A 25139-nucleotide genomic window follows, 5' to 3' on the forward strand; every position below is an offset into this window, starting at 1 on the left:
GAAGGAGGTTGCAATTGAGCACATTGCTCCAAAAAATGGGTTGCCAAACCCCTACCCTCATTCATCAATTCATAACTAAGAAAAAGAACGAGCAGAAACACAATATGCGACTTCGCAAAATTTAATTTGTAGCCATGAGCAGCTAATTGCGTGTTGATGCGATACACTCTCATAAGATGGGGATTTAATTAATCATCTGTCAGGTATATGTCATCGACGTAGGAGAAAGCATCAGCATCAATATAAAGCAAAAGGGATATAATACGTGCTGCAAAGACCCTGGGGTTATTCTAATACCCCATGGGTAGTCTCGCTATCGCCTCTGGAAATGAGGGCACTGAACGCAGAGTCCCGGCTCAGGAGCCAGGTTATGACTGAAAATTCCATTAGAAATATCTAGTGTAGTTTTGAACTTTTTACGCGTTATTATTCATTCCCCCAAAAAAGCTGTACTATGTGTGTTTTGCACTGCAAAAGCACGTCTATGACTACTCTAATGTCTATAATCCAAAACAATGTGATAAGAACCATCAGGTTTCAAAACCGGCAAGAGAGGATTATTCATGGCAGAGACACATGGTTCAATTACACCCTCATATTCTAATTGAGTGAGAATCTCTTTTACAGATGCTTTAGCGTCGCGTTTGATGGGATATTGAGGCTGCGGCTGAGGAGTAGAACGGATTGGAACAACATGTAAAGGAGAATTCTTATCCCAACCAGCCAGCTTGCGGTATAAGGCAGAGGCCAAAGCAAGAGCCCATTCAGAAGCATAAACATGCTTAGTTTCATCAGGGACAAACTGCGAAAAGGAAAGTATAATCACATCCTCACCTCGAGGACATGCAAGAACAAACAGGGGAGGACAATCGACCTCCGCCAGTAAAATGTCATAAGAAGAAGTGTGGTTCCCCGAAAAAAAAGCATTAATGCTGCATTTAATGTCACATAAATCTGAATGTCTATATGATAAAGTCTTTCATATGGAGCTACGTGGTTGTCCACGGTTTCAACAGTGACAAAGGTGTAAGTTGCTTTCGCTTCCGGAAACTGGCAGAGTGTCTGGCGCACCACAATAACTTCCCCCGCTCTGTCGAGGAGAGTCATCGCCAAACTCCTGTCCAGGAGGAGGGTTCTCACCATCTGGGGTATATTTCGCTCAAAGCGGTGACTTTTTTCTTCTGAAAAGGGGCTCCATATGGAGGTGGTTCCTCTCTCAACTTTAATCTTAAAAGAGAGCAGCGGGTCCCGTTTGGTTTGGACGGACTTGCCTTGTCTGCAATCCTGACGCCCTCCTCTTTCGTACTGTTGATCAGATGAATCCTGGAATTAACGAGGATCAGGAACCTGAAACCTATCAGGAGTTTTCATTTTAGAGCGATCACGTAAATCATATCTACGTTCTGAGGCGTCCAGGGGCGGGGCCCCACCATGAGACCTAGGTTTCTGCTGCTGCTTAGATTTATTCCATGTCTTTTTAGGAAAGACAGGACAGCCCTCCTTTTTAGGAGCCTTACCTTGAGACTGAGTAGATGGTCTGACCTTCAAGTTATTGGGACCCAAGGATGTGTACACATCGGCAATAATAACTAGCAACTGTTCACAGTCAATGTTAGCGAATATAGCTTTTAACCCACATGCATTTACAACGCAGGCGATTACAACGCGGTTGTTACAACGACCACGTTGTTACATCGCAGTACCATTACAATGCAAGTCGTTACAAAGACTTGCTCTAGGGGGCGTGCTGGACTTAGGAATAGTATAATTTACTATTCCAACTCCAGTGTGTGCAACGGTAGGGAAGGTGTTGGAATAGTAAATTATACTATTCTTTAGTTTAGAGCGCCCCCTAGAGCAAGTTGTTGTACTTGCATGCGTTGTAACACATGCGATGTGATGGCTATTTTCCATGTCAGCTACGCCAAAAGGATATGACATACCATCAAGGATGCTGCTTCACCTTTAATATTAGAAAGAATCATTTTGGAGACAGTGGGAAAAATACCCATCAGCAGGACCTGCCCCATGTTCGTTCTGTACAAAAGCTCAGAAGAACACTCAGAGACCATAACAAAGTGTATACACTGAGGCAAACACCATCCCCCAGGTGTTGCAGTTGGCCAAGGAGGGAATCAGACCACTAAGCAAGCACATAGTAAGGATCCTATGTTTTTCTACAGGACCCATAAGAGGAAAAACCGCATCAAACTGATCAATTTTCTGAGCAATCTAAAAGAGAAAGTCCTCACGATTCTAAGGACGTTTGCCCATGACCAAATTATTAATAAAGGGGCTAATAAGAATATCCCCACCGTGTGCAGCCAGCACAGGAGGCGCAGCCCCAGGCAGAACTGTCAGAAAAGCATGGGTAACAAATTGGCGTCTGTAAAGGAGAAAAACCTGAGCATACAACTAAAGTTGTCTGCCAAATTGGCGTTGCAATAATTCGGGTATGGAGTAAAACTTGCCAAAACTGGCCAAGCAGTCCCACAAATACTCAAGTGGCCCAGTCAAGGCACAGGGGTAGGGCACAATTAAACCAAATCTGGTGCTCCCAGGCTGTAAGAGGAACTTCAACAACAGAATAAGGGTGATAAGCTGCTGGAATAGCGGCCGCTGTATAATGATGAAAAGAATTCTCATTCGCATTCACAGCAGGAAACGTAACTCAAAAGTAAAATACTTCAAAAGGGTGTGCAGGGTCCACCTCGACTACAAAAACCACCGGAGAACCCACTTTGGGGACTCCATGCTGCAACAATTGTTGATTAGCCACTGCGCGGCAATGAGCCGGAATTGCAACCGGTTGAGCCATTAATCTGAACAAAGGAATTCAAACAGTAGCACTAAGACGGGTCAAACAACCTTTAAAAATTCAAGCTTAAAAAACCTACAGTAATAGGTAGTCCCTCCAAACTGAGGAGACAAAGTCCTCCCACCACGGATGTCTCTAGGAAACGGTGCGAAGGTATTGTGGACAAGCACAAGCACTACTCAGGGGTCCAGTGAATAAGTACCAGACCAAACTTTGGCTGCACCATGTTGCAGGGATACTACGAAGTCATAGAACTATGCTTGGGATCATAGAATCTTAGTAGGAAGGGACTGAGTTATCCTACTACCCGAGTACCCATGGGCCTGGGACCGACAAGCTATATTGTCTTACTTGCCCTCCTACTCACTCACAGAGGAACAAGTGATTAGACACCCCAGAACACAACACACCCAACCTTCTCAGGAATCGCGGTTACAGGACACTCTTTCGCTCTCACACTCGTACTAGTCCACACTAAGATCTGACAGAGACAGGAGAAAAGTTTAAAATGTTTATTTTAATTATTGTGCTCTAGTATGCAGTATGAGTGCCACAATAAGTAAGAAAATGCCTAAAACAAATACGGTCAGCATAGTAAGTAGTCCATAAATCATAAAATGAGCTGTAATATAAGGCAGGGTAGCCTAACCCGCCTTCCCTTCTACAGAAACAAAATGATTATATATCAGGAGTTCTCTGGTTGTTGGCAGCAGACCCCGTACCTTAGCAGGCACAGATGAAAGTTCTACATCTCAGGTGCTGTCATGATCTCTTCCCTGGAAAGATCCCTCTCCAAATGCGTTGTTGCCTATCTGTGCATTCCTGTATGACAAACGTACGTGTTCCCAAACAACAGCTGCATTCGCGTGTTTTGTCTAGGTGCTAGGGCCTGACCAGAATAAAATAACAAGGGGCATTGTTATTTGACCTTGTCTTGGGTGTTCAGACTAAATCCCTGGAAAGAACAAAATGCGAAAATAAGAGCAGGTTCTGTGTGAAAGTACAGTGTGGAACAAAGCAAAAAACGTTTGTATAGTAAAGTGCGCAAAGCAGAGGGCAGTCTGCAACATGCTCATGCTAATATATGGAAAATGACAATGGGCCTGCACGGGACATAAGACAGTCTTAAGGCTGTATTTTATGCGGCCCGAAGTGGTTTAAGAAAGGCATAGACGCGTCATGCTGATTTATAAATGCTAAATTTTAAAACGTATGAGTGACAGTGATTCATGATAAATACTGCAATAGCTTACTGATGATAATGATAGCAAGTACAAAATGGTTACTGATGTCAGTGATAGAGAGATGGGTTATAATATGAGATTCTTGGTCTTTTAATGCGGTAACCTTAACAAAGGCAAACAACGTGCTGTATTTAGAGAGACATCCTTCTACTTAGTAACTTTATCTGGTTGGTGGGTACTGTGATTTTGGGGAGTCATGACCCATTAGGGGTCAAATGTGATTTGAGAATGTCATCAAAAGTGTTGTCACCAACCTTATGTATCTATTTGTAAAGTACTGTGTACTACTGAGTAGTGTATGTGTAATAAATGTACTTCCCCCCCAAATAAACACAGACTGGGCAATCTTTATTGAGTGGTATTAGTGCCTGCCAGGGTGATTACTAGAGCACACCACCTACCATGAGTAGGCCTTGGACTACTCTGCTTCGCTACCATGAGAGTCAAGCACCACAATGAGATGCTTGGTTCCTAGTGAGTGTATAAATATGGACCTATTATTTGAGCAGGCCTCACACCCTACACAACTAATAACACAGTGTATGTATGAATGTTAACTGAAAAAAAAAACAAAGATTACAGAAATGTTATAGTTGGGTTGATGTTTTACCCACACAAGACCATAGAACTTCAGCAATAATAGTTATACTTATGTTAAGAATCTATAACTCATGGCCTGTATACATATGGTCCATTTCAATATTCTACATACCATGCCGAATTTTAACAGCTTACGAGCCTATAGAAATGGTAGTAAGTGCTATACAAATGCCCCTAACGTAACACACAGCAGAATGTGAAGTCCAATAAGGATCACCATTTTCCTCAGTGTTCTCTAAAGTTGACTTAAGATTGTCCCTGTCCCATATCAATTTCTATTTTCTTATGTTTGAGATATAAATTGACAAACCGATTAGAAGTCAGTGCTCAGCCTTATGAAGTTCCAATTTCCCAAGTATTCATTTGACTTTGATGACTGTAAAATTATTATATTTGTATCTATGTTGTCTCCTAGAATTGTGCTAATGACCTCACAACTGCAGAAACTTCTTGGAGACTCATGTCTTAGCCCCATTAAATGTGTGTGTGTTTGGTATTAATATCGGTTCCAGAGACATATTATATTGTTCCTCCATTGTGAGATGCGAAATATTAAATGTGTTTTCAGCTACTGCTTCCTGCAAGTTTTGCAGCACTTTTAAAAAGAAGTTATTCTTACTGACATAAAAGGCAAGCAATATATTCAACCATCTACCCATCCAATACACTTCATTTTCTATGCCATTCATCTACATTTGAACCTCTGAATTTCGTTGCCTCACAAGGCGATCTCATTTGAGGGTGGCGTCCTGAGCAAGAATCCAATCCCAGAGGTGCACAGCATCCCAGTGAGTGAAAGGAGTGTGTTCCTCTTAAGCTGATCACATAAAACTTAACTATATTGCTATATAAGTGCACATGAGAAATAATTCTCTAAAGATTTGAGAACCTGTACAGCAGGATAAAAAATGAAATTCTACTAATAGTCTACTTTCAAGAGTCAACCAAAAGAACACATCACACCTCATTTTTGTGTGTCAGTCAGATCTTTTTGTGTGTATACTGGAAAGTATATTAGGTTGCATCTCACATATCTTGTGCCAGTCCAAAGCTTCCTATGTAGACTTGATGATATGGAAGCTAAGGTTCCTTGGATTCTACAGGATGTTGTGGAATCCTCCAAAAAACCCGGAACTCATTTCAAGGCAAGTGGGCAGGTATTTTGCCAAGAATGGCTGAGGAACAATAGATAATCCGAGCAGTAGTACCTAACTTATCTCTGCTGCCAACATAGCTGACAGTTCTGATACAATCTTGACCAGGTCTCCACTAGGCGAGTTAAAAACGGTCTAGATTTTCACTACTGCCTTCAGAGCTGTATTGCATCAATCTCTCATCAGTGATATAAATTAGCAAGAGTGGCTAAGCCATGGCTTTTTGGTTAAAGTTCTAGTCATTTCCGAATAACGCCTTTTTTGATTATAAAAAAAAATTGTGACCTGCCAAATACAAAGAGCCGGTTGCTTTCTATATAAAATGAACAGTAAATCCAGGAGCTGGCAAACTACTGGAGGACTTCGGGCCTAGTGATGGGTGACGTGTTGTGGTTTAATATAATGTATAAAGTTAAAGACAGATGTCTCCTACACAGCTGTTAAAATACACAATAACAGAGACTCACTGCTTGCCCTCAAGGCACGTTTTTCAAACAGACCACACACAACTGTAAACATGCAGCAGAAATCATGATACAGCGGGCTATGTTTGTAAGCTATATTTTAGTTCTGGGGGGTTATCAACAAACTCTTTGACCACAGACCAATGCTGGCTGTAACCACAGGCATTGAGGGTTCCTCCAGAAAATGACTGTGTGTGAGGGGGTGGTGTCAAGTCTGCTAGTCTGGTATACAGGGTGTGATCTGATTTTGACGTTTCAGTCAACAAAGTGGCCTAAAAAAGAAAATCCTAAAATAGCATAAAAAGGTTAGTGTGGTTAGTGGGTAAGTGACCCTTGAAAATGAAAACTTTGATCTCCTCATTTTTCTTTCTATTTTTGAACGCTCCTTTCCATTGGGGTTTCTGCTTTAGGAATGCTGACACATCTTACGTTGTTGAGAATGACTGAACTGCATGGATCACACTTTCCTTAGTGAAATATTTGTACTACCATGCGCAGTTTCGGTTGTAGGCAGACGGCTGTTGTGTGCAGCACTGGGAACACAAAAAAGAAGCAGAAACCAGTTCTTAGAAAGGGATTTTTGTTCTCTGGCAAGGCATACTTTCGCGCCCTGTTCAAGTAACTGCTCGGTCATGGTAATTATTTACCACTTCATGAGTCTACTGTATTACCATCCTTTTATTTTGCCTTCCATTTGTTTGGTACTTTGCATTTAACCAGTATCCCCTTCTTTTCGTTGTCTCTCCGGCCGGGCTGTGTACACGTGTCATGACCCCAAAAGAGCATTCCCGGTAGGCCAACTCTATTCTATCTCACAACCTGCATAAGCTGCGAAAAAGGGCCTCTGGCATGGATACAGGCTTTAAACTTGTTTTTTTTCTCCATTTAAATTAAAGTGCATTTTTGTCAAAAATAGGTCAAATCAGGGTCTGAACCCATACGCTCGCCATCCATGCACTACTGTAAATCCAAGCCAGTCTGTCTCGTCCATCTTTCCTGTATCCTTCTTGGATACAAGTTTTTCCTTCCTTGGTGTCTTAATAACTCCTTAGAGCATTTCACCTGTCCGCCCCTGTACCCTCCTCCGAGCATTTGAACCCACCTCATCTCCAAGCCCTTGTAACTGTTTTCTATTAACCTGTCCGGAGCTATGTGACTTAGCCTTTTTTAAAAAATATATATATATTGGTCATCACTTTGCAAACAATATTTTCTTTAAAGTAAAATAGGGTGATTTTTTTTTTTAAGGTTCTGATCAGTGTTTCCCTGAAATGGGTTCTGAAGCAACTTTATACGAGCTTCCAAACATGTCAAATCATTTCGTGCACATCTCAGAGGGCATGACATGTTGTCATGCATGCAGACCTCAAAAAGTTAAGTTGTCCACCCCCGCGTACAAACTGTCACATAGATATGCCACTATCAAATCGCAGTACCTAGGTTAGAGACAGTGATAAGTTAGCCGAGCGGGTGAAAGGGATAGAAGGGGCGGTTGGGGGTGTGAAGGGTCTATCCATTGACCAGATAGAGGGCTAAAGGCCTGCCGTGGTCTGGACGGAGGTTCGGTGAGGTCTTGGTTTGGAGTGATGGCCTTTAAAGGTACCACATGAGGATAGAGGGTTTGCTGATATGTTGCAAGAAATGGTGTCTGATGGAGTTTCAATGTGCGCCAATGAACGAGGTTGGGCTGCTCTCTTCCCAAAACCACAGAATAGTGGTTAAAGGGGTCTTCAGCACCATCCATGGATGGCTTTCAGAGGGTCTGATTGGAGCGAGGTTCCTACAAATGTGGTCTGTTCTTTTCAGCCTTTATAGTCTGAGCAGGAAAGGTCAAATACGGGAGAACTGTATCTGTTCACTAACACCGAGGCATTCTTTATAAATGAGAAAGATAAAAACAATGTTGGTGCATTTTACCTTCAACGTGCTTCTGACAACAAAACAGGCAGAATATTTGAGATGAGACTGACTTCAAACCATTTTCCTGACTAGAAGAAACGTTTTATAACCAGATATTTCCTCTTAAATTTGTAACTGCATTTAAATTGCACTTACTACCTCTGATGAGATTTTAAAGCATTTTACGTCAGACAGCACATTATCTCTGACCCCAAGATTAGAAATTAATCCAGTGGTCATTAATTACTGTTGTTTATTGTTAGCTATTACCATAAGTTTTGTGCTCTTACGAAAACAATTCCATGCATTTACGTCAGTTTCTTTGTGGTCGATTAAATTAATAGGAGCTAGATGTGATCATTAATTGGTAGATATGTGACGGTCCGCCCATCTCTAAAGGAGGCAGGTGGACCGAGGATTTTGTGGAAAGGCTACTCTGTTGCGTTTACGACGCAATACCCTGTCTGCCAAACTCTAAATCAGTCCCTATGTGGAAACGTGTAATATTTTACTTTAGCATAAGCGACAGCCATTTTTGCTGTGGTGTCCATTTCGTTTCCTTCGTAATTCTTTCGTCCTCTGCTGTTCTCCTTTTCACTCTGCTTGTGTCATCAACTTTAGTTGACCTCTTTTGACATGGCTAAGCAATGTACGTGCTGGGGGGTTTGTAGCTACCGGTGCACCTGGTCTTAGAGGCTATCTATTGATCGTTTACTGCTGCCATAAGCATTTCTGCTCCCCCTCCCTATTTGCTGACCAAGTGGTCATCCATCTGCCCTTGTTTGCTGATAGCCATTTCTAAACTTGTTCTTTCCATTTCTGTCCATATGCTTACATTGCAACAAAACTCTATATAAGGACGATGGTTTCTGAGTTCAGTGTACCTCCTCCTACAACACTTGAGTGTTGTGTGGGCTTGGTCCCGCTCATGAGTGATTAATAAACTTTTTGTTTTATTTTAACTCCAGTGCCGATCTCTTTTTGTTAGTTTTTGGACCCGTGGACGAGAAGGAGACCCTGAACCAGTCTTCTCACTTTTGGGTACATTTCCACACCTAGGTATTGTTAAGTTGCAGCGTATAACTTTCGAAGAAGGAGGGTTGTGATTATTGAAATTTTGATATCAAATGAGGGCAATTTGAAAAAATACATTAATTAAGATTAAGGCAAACATGCATGCAACTTCGATTAGCCTCTGCTCAGAGAGAGAAGGCATACAGAGAATGAAAAGTAAAGAGAGGTTTGTGAAATTTATTATTATAAAATGCTAATTTTAAGCACCTAAGCGGACCTTAAATGGACAAAACTTTTGTCAGGTCCTAGTGACAATAATTAAGCGAGATGGTTTTAGGCCACTGTTCTATGTTAGGTTTATAGCTTGAAACTGCAAGTAACAAAGGATCTCACCGGCAAAAGCAGCAACCCACTGACCAATTTACATTATATGCGCTTTGTGATCTGAATGTTTCACGTTCTTTGCAGCAGGCACATTAACCCTCAGCGCTACCTTACCATGAGTCAAATCTTCCACTAGACAAACCTCCAATCTCTCTCTAGGAAGAACATTAATCACCGGAGTTATCTTGACATTTCTATTGTTGCTGGAAAATTTCTCGAGGCCAGGAACGCGTCAGATTGCGCTTTTCAAACCATAATATACTTCAAACAAGACGCCTCCCACCCAAAGTCAGCGTCTGATGCGGTCTCATTGGCCTAGAGCCCTCAATGGGAACAAGCCAAATTAGGCAAAATGGACACGGATCAGGAATTGCTTGTGGTAATGGACCTGGTGATTATAGGTCCCACGTGTTATTTCACAGTCTGGGCCCAGAATATCATGATGGCCACTAACGGGGTAGGAGACACCAAATTAAATGGTACCTCTAGGCATGCTATCTTCCACCTTATATTTGACAGTATTGCGTTTTATACACATGAAAGAATATCTTTTTGTTAGGCCTCCAAAACCAGCGATAGGAAATATTCCAGTCCTACTTCGCGATACCACAGTCAATCATCCACAGTGCACTTCCCAAAACATGTCTAGATGTACTCAAACTTCCTACTGGTTCTTGACTCTATACAGGACCAACTTGCAAGTAAGTCCCAACTGAATAAATCCAAGTGACTGGTCCACTGCTATTTTAGCCTTTAACCTGAATTTGCACCTCTTCCTTTCAGAACCACCCCAACTTAATGTCCATTATCTAAGTTGACAATGTATCATAAATCTGTTCTAAAAACACCAAGGATTATCAACAGTAGTGTATTTCTGAGGAATCGCTTTTGTCCAGTTTCCCTTCATGTGTTGCACTAGGGATCTTACCTTTTGCTTGTCACACATGAAATAACTGGTGGTCATATATTTTCTTTCACTTTGAAATACAATACATACTTTAAAAGATTTTTAACTGTGTGGTCCATGCAGACAGGCAATGCATCTTGGCATGGCACTGGTGACGGATGTTGAGACTTTTCATTAATAAGCGTTGCAGGAGCACGTACCAAAGCGCCTGCAAAAGACTCCAAATACTGCACTTTGCTCCACAACACGGAGGTCAGCTAACAGGGAGAGTTCAAGGCCTCCAGCTACTGCATATCCACTCACTGCTGCAATCACAGGCTTGGAAAACCGCATGCGGGCTGGGCCCTGCAAAGCACAAACACACAATTATAGAAAAAGAAACACAAATCTAGCTCAATAGATACAAAGTTATAAAACGTGTAAAGCAGAGACAATTCAGCACCCTCCAAATAGTTTACATCAAAGTAATATTTACTCCTTGATTTGAGCTAAGTTTTTCCAAAGAAAGCTGTCAGACAGAAAGTTTCTTCTTTTGATCATTAGTCTAGCTCTCACTCGAAGTCAGGGGTCTTTAAACTGGGGGGGGCCTTAGTTGATTCCTGGGGGCTCCAGGTTCTGGCAGAAAGAAGCATTATGCTCTGTGTAATGGGCCATCACTAACATCTTTTGTCATTTATGTCCTAGCTGGGAATATGTGTCAAAGGGGAAGGGACTCCAAATATTCTTCAAAACCTCAGCCACACGCTGTGGATACTTTTATAAATACAATTTAACAGAATAATTGTGAAAAATTCTGGGGAGGGGCCCAATGATTTTTTCTCCACTGGGTGCGGTTGAGGGGAGGGAGCGGCATTAAAATGTTTGAAGACCACTTCTCTAGGTTATTCGCACCCATCTGTCCCCATCTGGTGGCAAATCTGAATATCTGCAGTGAGGTACCATCACTTGGAGATCAATACTCAATACTCCCAGTGGATTTTATTGCAAATAAGAGAATTCCATCTATTGATGATCTGTTCGCTCTGCTAAATTTCAAGACTTCTCAGCCTTCCTGATAGTAAAACTGCACAAAAAAACCTTGCTTGTAACTGAGTCAAAGTAATTCTCTACTCCGCAGCAATTATTTCACCATCACTCTGATATCATCAAAAATACACAAAGATGTGCTTCTGCACGCTACCTTCCTGTTTAAAGGAAAGCCAAGCGAAGAGCACAATTGGAATACCCCAACCAATAAAGTCTGACAATTGAAAACAGCAAACACCTGCAATTTACAAACCTAAAATGTACTCTTATCAATGCTAAGACAGCTGAGGAAGATACATTTGAAATAGCCGATCTACTAACTTTGTTCAATATTGACCTGCTATTCATCAATTGGACCTTGTTTACCCCATTTTACCAATTTCCTTCTACACACTACTACCTATGGATTATTTTATCTTTCATACACAGCAAAATGGAGAAGGCATTGCAGTCACAGGGAAAAAATTGCTGGAAATGCTCCAAACCAGACTCCATAGCCTTTAAAAGAAATAACTATGAATCTCCATTCGAAAACTCAAAGCACAACTCATTTTTTAAACCTATATGCTTCTACAAATGAACTCACCAATTTCTATACCGAGCCAGCCAATAAAATCTTGAACAAACTAACACCACTTAAAGGTAACACCATCAAGGGGAAACCCCAGCACCTTGGTACTCAAAAAGAGCAACAAAAGCAAAGAAATAGCAAGAAAACTAGAAAAGATCTGGAGAAGAACAAAGTCCACAGAATCACACAATCTTAGAAGTTAAACTATTTTAAAGATAAAGTTGAAGCAGCTATATACCGGACAAGATCTCTTTTCCACACCATAAAGCACTGGGTGAATCCTACCTCTAGCTCGAAAATTCTAAGCTCTGAAGCCGAGGTCAACAACACAAACATTTTTGCAGTAAAAAAATTGACGTTATCAACTTTGCGCTACCTGAAAAAGAAAAAAAAGTCTCAATTTGATGAAATCCCAAGAAGAGATGCCCCCAAATGGTTTGCATTCGAAAAACTTGATACAGAGTTCATCTCACAAATAAGATCTTCTAAAAATTCCTCTTTTTTTTCTAAGGAACCTATACCTACTTCTTGGATATAGGAATCCAAAGTAGATGTTTTAACTCTGCTGCTCAAAATGCTGTCTCGAAGCCAGCATTTCCCCAACATTTCTCAAATCTGACCAAATCACTCCACACCTCGCCTCAAAAAATAAAACTTGAGCCCAAACAACCTTCAGAATCCCAGACAGGTTTCTGAACAACCATTCCTGTGTAAATAACTGAAAAAGGCTGTGGCATCCCAACTCATATTGCAAATTGCTAATTCCTAAACCAAATTCAATCTGGTGTTCGCTCCACACTACAATTTTAAAAGAGAGCGATATATGTCTAATGGTTCATTTAGACCTTTCTGCAGCATTCTGTACAGTACACTAGGCCACCTTTTGATACTTAACATTACAATGGGAATGGGAGGAAACACTTGCTTAAACTTTTAATTTCATGAAGCCTGTTGGAAAATGGCCCTCTCTGAAGGGTCGCCCCAAACATTTTGCTTTCCTCCTCTTTTTCTGACCTTCTTTTTGTTGGCTTTAGGACTCTGAGCATTTTTCCACTGCTGACCAGGGCTAAAGTGCATGTGCTCTCTCTTCTAAACATGGCATTATTGGTTTACACCGGTTTGGAATATTCCATTTACATGTAAGCCCCTTGTAAAGTGATATGCCATAGACCCAGGGCCTGGAAATTAACTGCTACTAGTGGGCCTGCATCATTGATTGTGTCCCCCAAAGAAGTAGCCTTTCAAACCTGCCTCAGGCCTGCCACTGCAGGTCCTGTGTGTGCAGTTTACTGCCACGTCGACTTGGAATTTAAAACCCTTTGACAAGCCTTACACTCCCCTTTAGTTACACATTAGTCACCCCTAATGTAACCCCTTGGTAGCCCTAAGAGCAGGGTGCTGTGTAAATGAAAGGAAGGGCATGTACTTGGATGGTTTGCATGTCCTGGTATTGACAAACAGCCTGTTAGGTGTTTCACTACTGTGAGGTCTTCTCCTCTCATAGGTTAACATTGGGAATTCCTTAATACACTTTTAAGGTGGAATTCCTGATCAGAGAAGAGTAGCTTTTTCATGTTTCATATGTTCGGGATAGTAATGAGAAATCCTCCTTACTGGAAAAGTTGGATTTGACATTACTATTTAAGAAATTCCACTTTTAGAAAGTGGAGATTTCTTTGTACTTATAACTTTGTGTGCCTGTCTCCAATAAATGTCTGGGGTAGGTGACAGCTACACTTAATGTATTCTCTCTAGACAGCCACAACACAGGGAGGATACATACATCTGCATTCTGATTGCCTTGCCTGTGCAGGATGGCAGTAAGGGGCTAACACTTAATTTGAATAGGCGGTGTCCTGCCCCCACACAAAGGACTGATTACCCCCTAAAGATAGCCTGCCAGAAAGGACTGGGTTGAAAGGGATACTTGTGCGCTCAGAGCTGCTTTGAAGTCTCCCCCATATCAAAGGCACATTTGGGTATAAGCACTGGGTCTCTGACCCCCTAAAATCAAGTACTACTGGACTTGTAACTGAAGCACTGACAGAAGAGCTGCTGCGCTCCTTAAATGACTCAAGTGGACTGCTGATCTGGAAAGTCTGCTTTTCTGTTTGTTGTCGTGCTGCTTGCTGATCTCAGACTCTGCTGAAAGAGAGCTGAACACTGCCTTCACTCCAAGTGATCTACAAGGGCTGTTGGCTTGCCTCCTGTTACTTGACACTCAGGGATATGGAAGTCTCTAACCCTCCTCCTATGCTTGGCTCACTAGAAGTTGCCCAGATACTTGCAACATGGATTTCAACACATCTCCGGTCTGCGTGTAACAGAAACAGCGCATCGACCCGGTTGCGGGAGAAATGGTTTTTCAGTCATTCTGTGCCTTTTTTCTTTGGGGAATATCTGTTGTGGATTTAAATAAGCCAAAAAGAGAGGTTCTACTGTGCAGGTCAAAGTATGCATATCTTCAAAAACTTCACCAACACCTTAATGCATAGATGTTTATGAACTCAAAATTAAAGGGAGGACCATAAGCACATTTTAACTGGATTCTGTGTTGCATGCTTGGCACAATTGGCATGGGCAAAGCACAGGCATTAATACAATCTAGCAGTGACGGCTCTTCAGCTATGGCGGAAGAGTGTCGCCCCACTGCTTTTAAGCAGTGCAAAGTAAAGGAAACACAACATGATAATAACTTCGAGTTGCTATCATTTAATGGTTCGGTGCTGCTTTGCGGGCGGGTGAGCTCCTCTGCTCTTGGAGCAGGGCAGGAGTGGTTTGCCCACTCCTAAGTGCACATGAGTGTTGGCCAGCCCTCTCTTTACCTGTTCTCCATACAGGATCCATTACCGCCTGCGTGGAGAACATGCTAAGCATAAAACCAGGACGCTCAGAGTAATCACAACACTGAATTACAGCATTGTGATTGGTCAGGGGAGCCTGGCTGTGCTTCCAGTTCCTCGATTCTGACGAGGAGAGCAGGAGCGGAGGCGCGGGGAGTCGGCAGCAAGATAAGTGTTCATGTATATATTTTGTTTACAATGCGAACCCCCCGTGTGTGTGCCCCTTCTGCACCCGCCCCCACTGCATCACCGACAAGCCATGCCGGCCACCACTGCAGCCTAGTAACATGTACCCAGGGAAATATGACTTCTCAATAGGACATAATCTTCAACCATTGCAGTGTTCACAAAGTGTGAAAACTCACACAAGGTTTTGTCAAAACATATACCCAAAATGACATGGACAAGGGTAGCACCCTGATCATGAAATACAAGCCCCCCATAATACAAGGATGTATGCAGTTTTAATTTGTTGCCAAGAACTCTGTACTAATTTCAATGTTTGCAAACACCTAAGTAAACAGACACATGGAGCACACCACAAGCCAGTGTGTTCAAAGATCATGCCTTATAAGGCTAAAACTCAGAGTATACCAACACAGATGCCACAGTGAAATATATGGTGTTTTTATTTGCAACAAATAACAGCGCCCCATTTTCAATATTTGTGATCACCTAACGAAACAAACACAAATACACCGCAAGTCTGCATGGCCATAGACTATGCGCTGGTGGGTTAATAATAAACACCACAGAGAAAAATATGTAGTTTAAATTTACAACAAAGAGCTTTGTACCATTGTTGATGTTCGTAAGCTCCTAAACAAACTGCACACACCACACACTGAAAACACAAGTTGGTATGGCAAGGATAAAAAGGAAGAGGTTGACGCAACGTCCATCAGTACTAATCCTAATGTGACTGGTTTTAGAGGGAAATCTACTTTCATTCCACCTCCCCATACTACTCCTCCTGAGGTTCTAACTTTCGAACAGGTGGTCTACAATGACATAGAAAAACTTTCCCGAAGAAACCCTTTTATGAATATGACTAAAACTGAACAGGAATCCCTAATAGCGCTCCGTAATGACGACACCATCGTCATAAAACCTGCCGATAAAGGAGGTGGGATAGTCATAATGGACAAGTGTAGGAGACTCCTCGAAGATCGTAGCAGTTATAAACCCCTCACCTCAGACCCTACTGTTGCACTGAAACAAGAAATTTCCAATCTTGTCAACAGCGCCGAGGAAAGAGGGTATATTTGCAAATAGGAGGCTAATTTCCTAACCAGCAATGAAGGTAAAATACCTTACTTTTATGTACTTCCTAAGATGCACAAAAATAAATCTACCCCACCAGGCAGACCCATCGTATCTGGGATAGGCTCTGTCCTCCAACCCCTTTCTGAATATAGTGACTTCTTCTTCAAACCCATGATACAGAAGACTTCCACATATCTGAGAGACACCAAAGATGTCCTCAATGTATTAAAAGACATCGAGACTAATGAAGAAACTATCCTTGTCAGTTTCGACATAGAAAGCCTGTATACTAATATCCCTCAAGAGGCTACATTGGCAGTCTTAGCAAAAGCCATGGAGAACGCCACTTGGGACCATAATGTCCCAAGAGATTTTGTCCTCAAATGCGCAGAACTCGCCCTAATGAAGAATTACTTTGAATTTGAAGGTCAACTTTACCTCCAAACAGGAGGTACATCTATGGGGAGCATTTTTGCTCCTAGTGTAGCGGGCCTCTATGTTTTTGATTTTGAGGAACAATTTATTCTCGGGGCTAACAGACCCTTCTCCAAGTACCTCAAACTTTGGCGAAGGTATATAGATGATGTACTGGCAATCTGGCAAGGCCCAATGACAACATTGCAAGATTTCATCTTTTGGCTCAACACCTGTGACCCCCATCTAAAATTTACACACAGCATTGATAAAACCACTATGACATTTTTAGATGTGGAAATCCACAATGAAAACAACAAACTTGAAACAAAAACTTATACCAAGCCAACATCCAAAAACAATCTACTACAATATGATAGCTTTCACCCGAGAGCACTAAAAGAAAATCTACCCTATGGCCAGTTCCTTCGATTAAGAAGGAACTGTGGCAAACTGACAGACTACAAAACACAGGCCTCTTCTCTCTCCAAAAAGCTTTCAGAAAGAGGTTACCCTCAGCATATCTTGGACAAGGGCCAAAAACAGGCGAGAAACCAACCCCGAGATGCCCTATTAGAAGAAACCAGTAGACCCACACAGAAACCACCTCTCACCTGTGTGACAACCTATAATATTATGTTGAATCCTAAACACTGGCAATCTGCAATGGGAGAAGCCTTTATTCTCAAACAAACGAGCAAGAAGTCTAAAGGACTCACTGGTTAACACTCGACCAAAGAAAATCACTGCAGTTGATGCAGCCACAGTCCTGACCTTTTGGGGACTACCGAAAGTTACAGGTCACTATCCCTGTGGGAACTGCTCAGTATGTCACCTCACTACACACACCAAAACACTGACACTGGAAAACAACAAGATCTGGACACAAAAAAACCATACCAATTACAACAGTTGCAATGTAGTCTACATCATAACATGCCCCTGTAATCTACGTTATGTAGGCATGACCACTCGTAAAGTTAAACAACGCATACCAGAGCATCGTAGTACTATCCGATGCAAGAAAGCGGCTACTAAATTGACTGAACATTTTATCAGCAATAACCACACTACAAATGATATGACTTGGACTGTTATTGAATCTGTCGAAAGTCAGAATACACTCTTTGAAAAGGAACAAAGATGGGTGTACCGTCTGTCAACCCACATAACAGGGCTGAACGACAATATACCATGGAACTCAGTACTTAGTAGATGAATTTGGTCTCTGTTATCTCTTTTTCTCAGTTTATTGTTATAACACACACCAAGGTTTCAATCAGAATCCATTGTTACCTTTTCTCTGCAATATACTTCTTTACTGCAGAACCCTTATTATTTACACGGGTTACTGAATTTTAAGCTGAGCCCTTTGACTCAGCAAACAACTGCAAATACACACCTCTTCATTGCAGAACCCTTATCACTTTTCACAAAATACAGAATTTTACCTTGATCCCTATGACCCAATTGAACCACACCCCAAGTCACAAGGGCGGAAGCATTTTCTCTTAAATACCGACCGTGATAGACACGGCGCCAGCATTCGGTAACTGTGGGACCCCGAAGTAGGTGTGTAAACGGGCGTACCGGTGAGAGAACGTAAATGTATCCCTACTCCAACTATAGAAGGGCCTTACAAGATCAAGGTAAGACAAATCAAGCTGAAAATGTTGTTTCCTTTTCTATCACAGCAATGGTTCAGAGCCCACGCTCCCCACGGGAACCACGAGGCTTTATATTTAGCCTTTTTAACGTGAGTCCTTGAGCGCTCTTTATTTGTTTGTCTCTGTCTAAACTTTTACAAATATACGCGCACTGCACTAGAAATGTTTGATAGCAGTGTGAATCATCACGTATGCCCTTCTTGTATTGCCAACAGACAAGCACAACTGATGCACGTGATGCGAGAATATTAATAATAATTATTTTCGCGAAATCAACAATGCATGCCCTATACATGGATTGAGACATGCAAAAACCACCCACAATAGATTGCATGCAACAACTCACATTGCATGTCGCATACCATAATAAGTGAGCGTGGAGAGTTAATGGGAATAATTCCAATAGAAAGTTTCTTTTTTCGGATTTTACTTTTACAGATCCAAATCATCCTTCAAGAACGGCTTGAAGGCACAACAAACTACTCTCTAATAAAGGTGTAGTACACAGAGGTTCAGGGTGTGGGTGCACCTTAGCGAGTGCAGACCCCCCGTTCCTCAAATTCCTGGTCCTGACGAAAACCTAAGAATTACTAGAAAAGTTGAAACATGTTGACCACACACACATACCAACACTGATATCACTGGCCATTAATACCAGTTACGATATCTATTCACAGGTTTTAATCGTGCCAAGTGGCTTCGTATTAAATTATTAGGAAGCACACCGCTGACACTTTTAATATATCACTTTTATTTTTCATCATTCACGTTTTCACTCACCTACACACACGAAAACCCGCTCCGCTGGAATTCCAGGCGTCGAAGCACACCCTGACGGCATTCGGCGGTCAGGGTGGGACCCAGATGATGAAGCATGTCACCAACCAGGTTGGTGAGTGATGGATCTTTTTCCAAATAGGAAATTCTTTTGCCCTGAATTATTCCTTTCTCTATCTCTCCCCCTTCTTTTCGATTGAATCTTTTTCGACTGCATCTCTCTCCCTCCTTTGTTTTATACTCATATCCAGACCGGGGGTTCGGGATCCTCATTACCCTCACTCTCTCTATTGTTTTTTTGGATGTTCAAGGATAAAAATCTCCTGAGAAAAATACCACCACAGTTGGAACATATTGAGTTTTCATTTGTTTCTAATTGTTTGCATAATTTTTAATGTTCTCTGTTAGACCTCAAACCCTTGGGTGTTAGTCCCCCAAACCTTTTACCTCCACGCCTCTTGTTTTTCTGAATCTGTTTTTGTTAGCTTTAGAACTCTGTGCACTTTACCCCTGCTAACTAGTGTTAAATTGCTTGTGCTCTCTCCCTTAACCATGGTAACATTGTCTGACACCTGACTGACATATTTAATTTACTTGTAAGTCCCTAGTAAAATGATATACCATATACCCACGGCTAGTAAATTAAATGCTACTAGTGGACATGCAAAACATATTATACCACACACTTAAGTAGCGCCTTAGAACATGTCTCAGGCCTGCCATTTCAGCCTGTATGCAGTTTTAAACCGCCAATTCATTTTGGCAAAATAAGCCTTTTCCCAAGCCTAAAACTCCCTTTTTAATGCATATGTCACCCCTATGGTAGACCCTAAACAGGGGATATGGCCAGGATGCATTGTATTTAAAATGTTGGACATGTAATTTTAAGTTTTACATGTCCTGGTAGTGAAAACTCACAAATACGTTTTCACCACTGTGAGGCCTAACTTTCCCATAGGATAACATTGGATTACCTTATTTTAAAAAAAAGTTTTATATAGTGCGAACTTGACCCGAATCGGGTATCAGAGAGCTTTACATAGCACCAGTTGCATTACAGGAGGACACATTATTATTTTTTTTTGGTTAGGCACGGGGAGATTAAGTGATTTGCCCAGAATCACAGGATGTTCAGTGTCATTGCCGAGACCTGAACCCAGTTCCCCAGATTCGAGGTCGACCACCCTAGCCGTTATGCCAACTCCTCTCCCCATTACATTTATAAGCGATAACTTTTGTTTGGGAGCATGTAGAAATGTCATGTTTAGTGTTTAAGGAATTGTAATTTAAAATCCTCTTTAATAGTGAAGTCGGAGTTTAATTTACAACTGGGTCACATTGCTAGGATGGAGTTGGAATTGGCAGTTGGTCTTTGTGCATTACTCACTAACAGCCACACAATAGAGGGACTGGCTGTTGACAGGATGGTCCAGCCTGACTTGATGGGAGGGGCGGAGCTGTCATCTGTCACGCTTGAAGTTCAAAGACACTGCCTCAGTTCACCACAAACTTCACACGAGCCTATTGTGCCCCCAGGCATCCTGGACGAAGGCAGGGAGGCAGGAAACTACAGACACTTCTGTGGGGGGAAAACTCCAGAAGCATGCTTCACTTCAAAGCTGGCATCAGGTATAAAACTAGAACCCTCAGACCCACTCTTCATCATACTACTGGACCTGTGGATACTACAGGAGGAGTGACCTGTAGCACTGGAGCTGCCTGGACCTGCAACTGGGCCTGCTCTGCTTTCTGAGAAGAAAGACTGATCTAACCCCTTTATCACAGGCTGAAGTGACTCCAAGGGTCAGCTGACTGACCTCCTGTCCTGTTCTGAGATACAGGGGCATAACAAGCTCCAGAGCCCTCACAACTACCCATCTGACCTGCTGCAACTGTACATCCCTGGACCTGCAACTGGACCTGCCTGAGACCTACTGCTCTCTGTTGGAGTAAGCTCCTGATCCCCAAGATGTGCCCTCTGGGTCCTGGATCCTTAGTTTGGCATTAGTTAACCTCCTCCTGGAATACAGGGAGAAATCCTGATGTTTTGGGCTCTTTGCAACCATGAATGGGTCAGTTTGCACCGAGATATTGCCGACCACCAAAACGAAGCTCCGGTGAATCTGATTCTTCAAGCTACAGTGACCACCAATGATGTGAGATCTGCACTTCACGCTACAGCATCGGCAGCCTACGGTGAATGCCAACACGAAGATCCAGCAAAAACCATCTGCAAAACTAGAAAGGATGGTTCAAGCTACGGCGAGGACTGTCCGCGACACCCGGCCTGCTCTTCGCACTACTCGGTGACGAACTGCAACACACTCCCTGCTCCTCGCTGCTTCCTCTCCCACGAATTGGACTCCTCACACCGAACGTTGGGGAGATAACATTTTTCAGCAAGACTAACCTGGCCCTTGTATCTAGCCTGGGTACCATCTCGGCCAGCCTGAACTTGGAACTTTCATCGGGTCTTGGACAACCAGGTAACTGCAAGCAGCGCTTTGTACTTTTAGGCACTATACTTATCTTAAATTTTTTAAATTGCAAATCTCAGGTTCATTGTTTTGATGTCAAGTAATTTATTAACTTTTACTCTATCTTTCTAAATTGGTGTGGAATGTTTCTTTTTTATTGTGTTTTCACTTTATTACTGCTTAAGTGCTGCATAATTACTTTACACATTGCCTCTAAGCTAAGCCCGAGTGCTTTTGTGCCAAGCTACCCGAGGGTTAAGCACAGATTACTTAAGTGACTGTTGTGGTGCACCCCTGACAAGTATTAAGGGTGTTGCTTGAGAAGGGTTCATCTCATGCCCTCATCCAAAAACACAATCACTCACATTCGCAGACACAAGTAACCACAAAAGGTACAAACAGTACACACACTAAGTCAACATGGCCAAAAGCCTCAGCCTGTTGCATCATAAATACAAGTATCATGACCAATACAAAACCATAGTATAACATCTGGAATTTAAATTTTGCAAAATAGAAATATGCACCTTTGTTGATGCTTTTGAAACTTTGATAAACAGACACACACACGGCACATAGAACAAACAAGTCACTGGCATCCACATCACCCACCATGATGTCATTGTTACAAATAGATTGACACTTACAACTCCAGAGTAGAACATGTGGAATCTCACTTTGCACAAAAATACTTTTTAACAGTGTAAATGCTTGCAAACAATATATATACACCAAACACAAGAGGCACAATTGGGAAATACAGGGCATATGCAACGCACACCACGAGGTTCATACACACAAAAAGAAGCCAATGTTCACACACTCTAGAAACCATATAATGCAACGCTATAAAAAGCTTGAGCTTCTTTTATACCCATTTAGAGGACAGACAAAGGTTTTTTTTAGAGGATCAGATATAAACCATGGTGCAAAGAGAAGTTTCGAAAATGTCACCTCCACTAACTATTACCACTCATATTTGAGACGGTATTTGAAAATACTTTCCCACGCATCCCTTAGAGAGTGCAAGACAAGTGGAAGGCCTAGCACTAACTTGCAGAAACCAACCTAGCCATCTGTACAATTAAATCCATTTTTTATCACCACTGAACAAATGTTGACACAGACTCAATAGAATATACTTCCACTGCTATGACTGCATGTGTTGCAGTGTAGTAGTTGTACTTAAAATGGTATTTTGACATGCTGCCACACTTTAACACAACTCCACATATATAACAAGCAGTGTACTCAGCCACTAGAAGTTCTACATTGCGTATGGCATGAAATACAACTATATCCGGAAGCCATGAAGTTCTGTTCTTCAAACTGGGAAAACATCAAACTCTGCCTCTGCTGATCTAGCCCACTGTGGAGTGTTGGGTCTACTTTTATTGCCACTCTAATTTCTAGCAGTGACATATTCTGTGGGATCCACTATTCTGTGGGATCCACCAAAATGAAAGGCACAGAAGAATTTACTAATATGCTTTCACAGGCTCTTGACCCTGATCAATGAGATGACTATTCAGCTGTGAATTCTACAAGAGAAATTCTGTATCTTCCCTCAAGTAACGTTCTTATAGTGACAACACTCTTAGACAAAAACAAACAAACAAAATGCTTTGTAAAGTAACACTGACATTATATATTGTAAGCATTCAGTAAGAAAGGGCTAAAGAGATTTCTGTAACTTAACTAACATGGAACACTGAATCAAACAATGTTGCATTTTCTGACAGGCAACACAGTATGACAACAGAAGTTGAAAATTAACTTTCACTTCACAAAATCCTGTGTTGGAAAGGAATACATCCAAATCATTGACAAGAACAAGCTATAAATAAAATTTGAATAGAAAATAGAATATTGCAATAGACTAAGTTGATGCAAAGTTTTTTGTTTTATTAACAAATCAACTTTGGTTAATGTTTAAAAAAATATTGTTTTTTTCCAACAGACTCCAGTTTAACTTTAAAGCAATGTTATAGTTCCTTGAAATATGGCACCATAGCGAGAGGATATGTGAGGACCAATCAACTTTCATCCTCACTTTGGAAAGAGAACTATTTATATACTTTGTGAACGTATCATACCTTATCAGCAAGGAACAAGTCACGACTTCTTTTGTAAGTTAGGACGCTAACTTTGATTTTGATTGGAGTCTGACATTGCACAATGGCTAATGATGTTGAAGGTGCACAGGACAGCCAAATGGCAGAGGGTTACATCACAGAACGTGCACATTTAGTATCTGATCCATTGAACAATAAAGCACCCACGCAAGTAGAGGTAATTGGGTCACTCAGAACGGTCTGAGTGCTGGGAGTAGCAGTTTATTATAATCTCTGTATGGTGCAGATCATAAGCACGTAGAAGCATATATGCCAACCCTCCCGATTCAGGTGGGAGACTCCCAATTTCAAAGCAAATCTCCCGTCTCCCGATTCCTGGATGCAGAAATTAGATTTTTGCACAATAGTGATCTGATGGTGATAGGCCAAGCAGTTTTGGCTCTTGCACAATCCCTTTGTAGCCCTCGCTCTTGCCATACTGCTGACTTCGTGCTCCTGCCAGGTAAGGGAAAAACAAAGCATATTTTGCCATTGACCTGACATCCGATCCCGCAACTACACTCTTGCAAAGCCGGTCCCTCTGCTGTGCCAGTGGGGATGCAGGTTTGAATCACAGGCCTCAGCTTTAAAACATCCTGTGAATCCGAGGAAAAGCTCTGTGAGAAAAACCTGTATCAAGAATAGTTTCAATCTCTGTTTTTGTGTTATAAAAAACCGCCAAGGATAAAATGTTGATGCCTCATACATTCCAACAGTCCCGATTCAGCCGGGAGAATCAATCAATCAATCAATCAATCATTTGTAGAGCGCACTACTCACCCGCGAGGGTCTCAAGGCGCCTGGGGAGGGGGGGCAGCTACCAGTCGAACAGCCAGGTCTTTAGAAGTCTCCTGAAAGTCAGCAGGTCCTGGGTCCGCCGCAGGTGGGTGGAGAGGGTGTTCCTTGTCTTTGCGGCGAGGTAGGAGAATGATCTGCTGCCGGTAGTCGTTCGGCGGATGCGTGGGACAGTGGCGAGGGCGAGGTCGGCGGAGCGGAGCTGGTGGTTCGGGGTGTAGAAGGACAGTCGTTCATTGAGGTATGCTGGTCCGGCGTTGTGGAGTGATTTGTGAGCGTGAGTGAGGAGTTTGAAGGTGATCCTCTTGTTGACCGGGAGCCGGTGTAGATCTCTTAGGTGGGTGGTGATGTGGCTGTGGTGAGGGAGTCCGAGGATGAGGCGTGCAGAGGCGTTTTGTATGCGTTGGAGTCACTTCTGGAGTGTAGTTGTGGTTCATGCGTAGAGGGCGTTGCCATGGTCCAGCCTGCTGCTAACGAGTGCTTGGGTGACCATTCTCCTGGTTTCGCGGGCATCCATCTGTAGATCTTGCGGAGCATTCGGAGGGTGTTGAAGCAGGAGGAGGAAACACTGTTGACTTGCTGGGTCATAGCAAGCGTTGAGTCCAGGATGAACCCCAGATTGCGTGCGTGGTTTGTGGGTGTCGGGGCAGCTGTCGAATTTGACTCTCAAATTTTAAAGTCAAACATGGCTTAATTTTAGCGGTC

General features: G+C 42.2%; 1 protein-coding gene across 4 annotated transcripts in view; it reads right to left on the reverse strand.

Annotated features, from left to right (window-relative positions):
* LOC146823047 (uncharacterized) overlaps positions 1-25139 on the reverse strand; it is a 230421-nt gene that overhangs the window by 72229 nt on the left and 133053 nt on the right. For all 4 annotated transcript variants that reach the window (XM_085607251.1, XM_085607250.1, XM_085607253.1 and 1 more), the window contains one exon: positions 10685-10829. In XM_085607251.1, the coding sequence (XP_085463377.1) occupies positions 10685-10829 (145 nt within the window). The remainder of the gene's footprint in view (positions 1-10684; positions 10830-25139) is intronic.

This window comes from Triturus cristatus, chromosome 5_2 (genome assembly GCF_964204655.1).
Source record: "Triturus cristatus chromosome 5_2, aTriCri1.1, whole genome shotgun sequence".
Classification (NCBI taxonomy): Eukaryota; Metazoa; Chordata; class Amphibia; order Caudata; family Salamandridae; genus Triturus; species Triturus cristatus.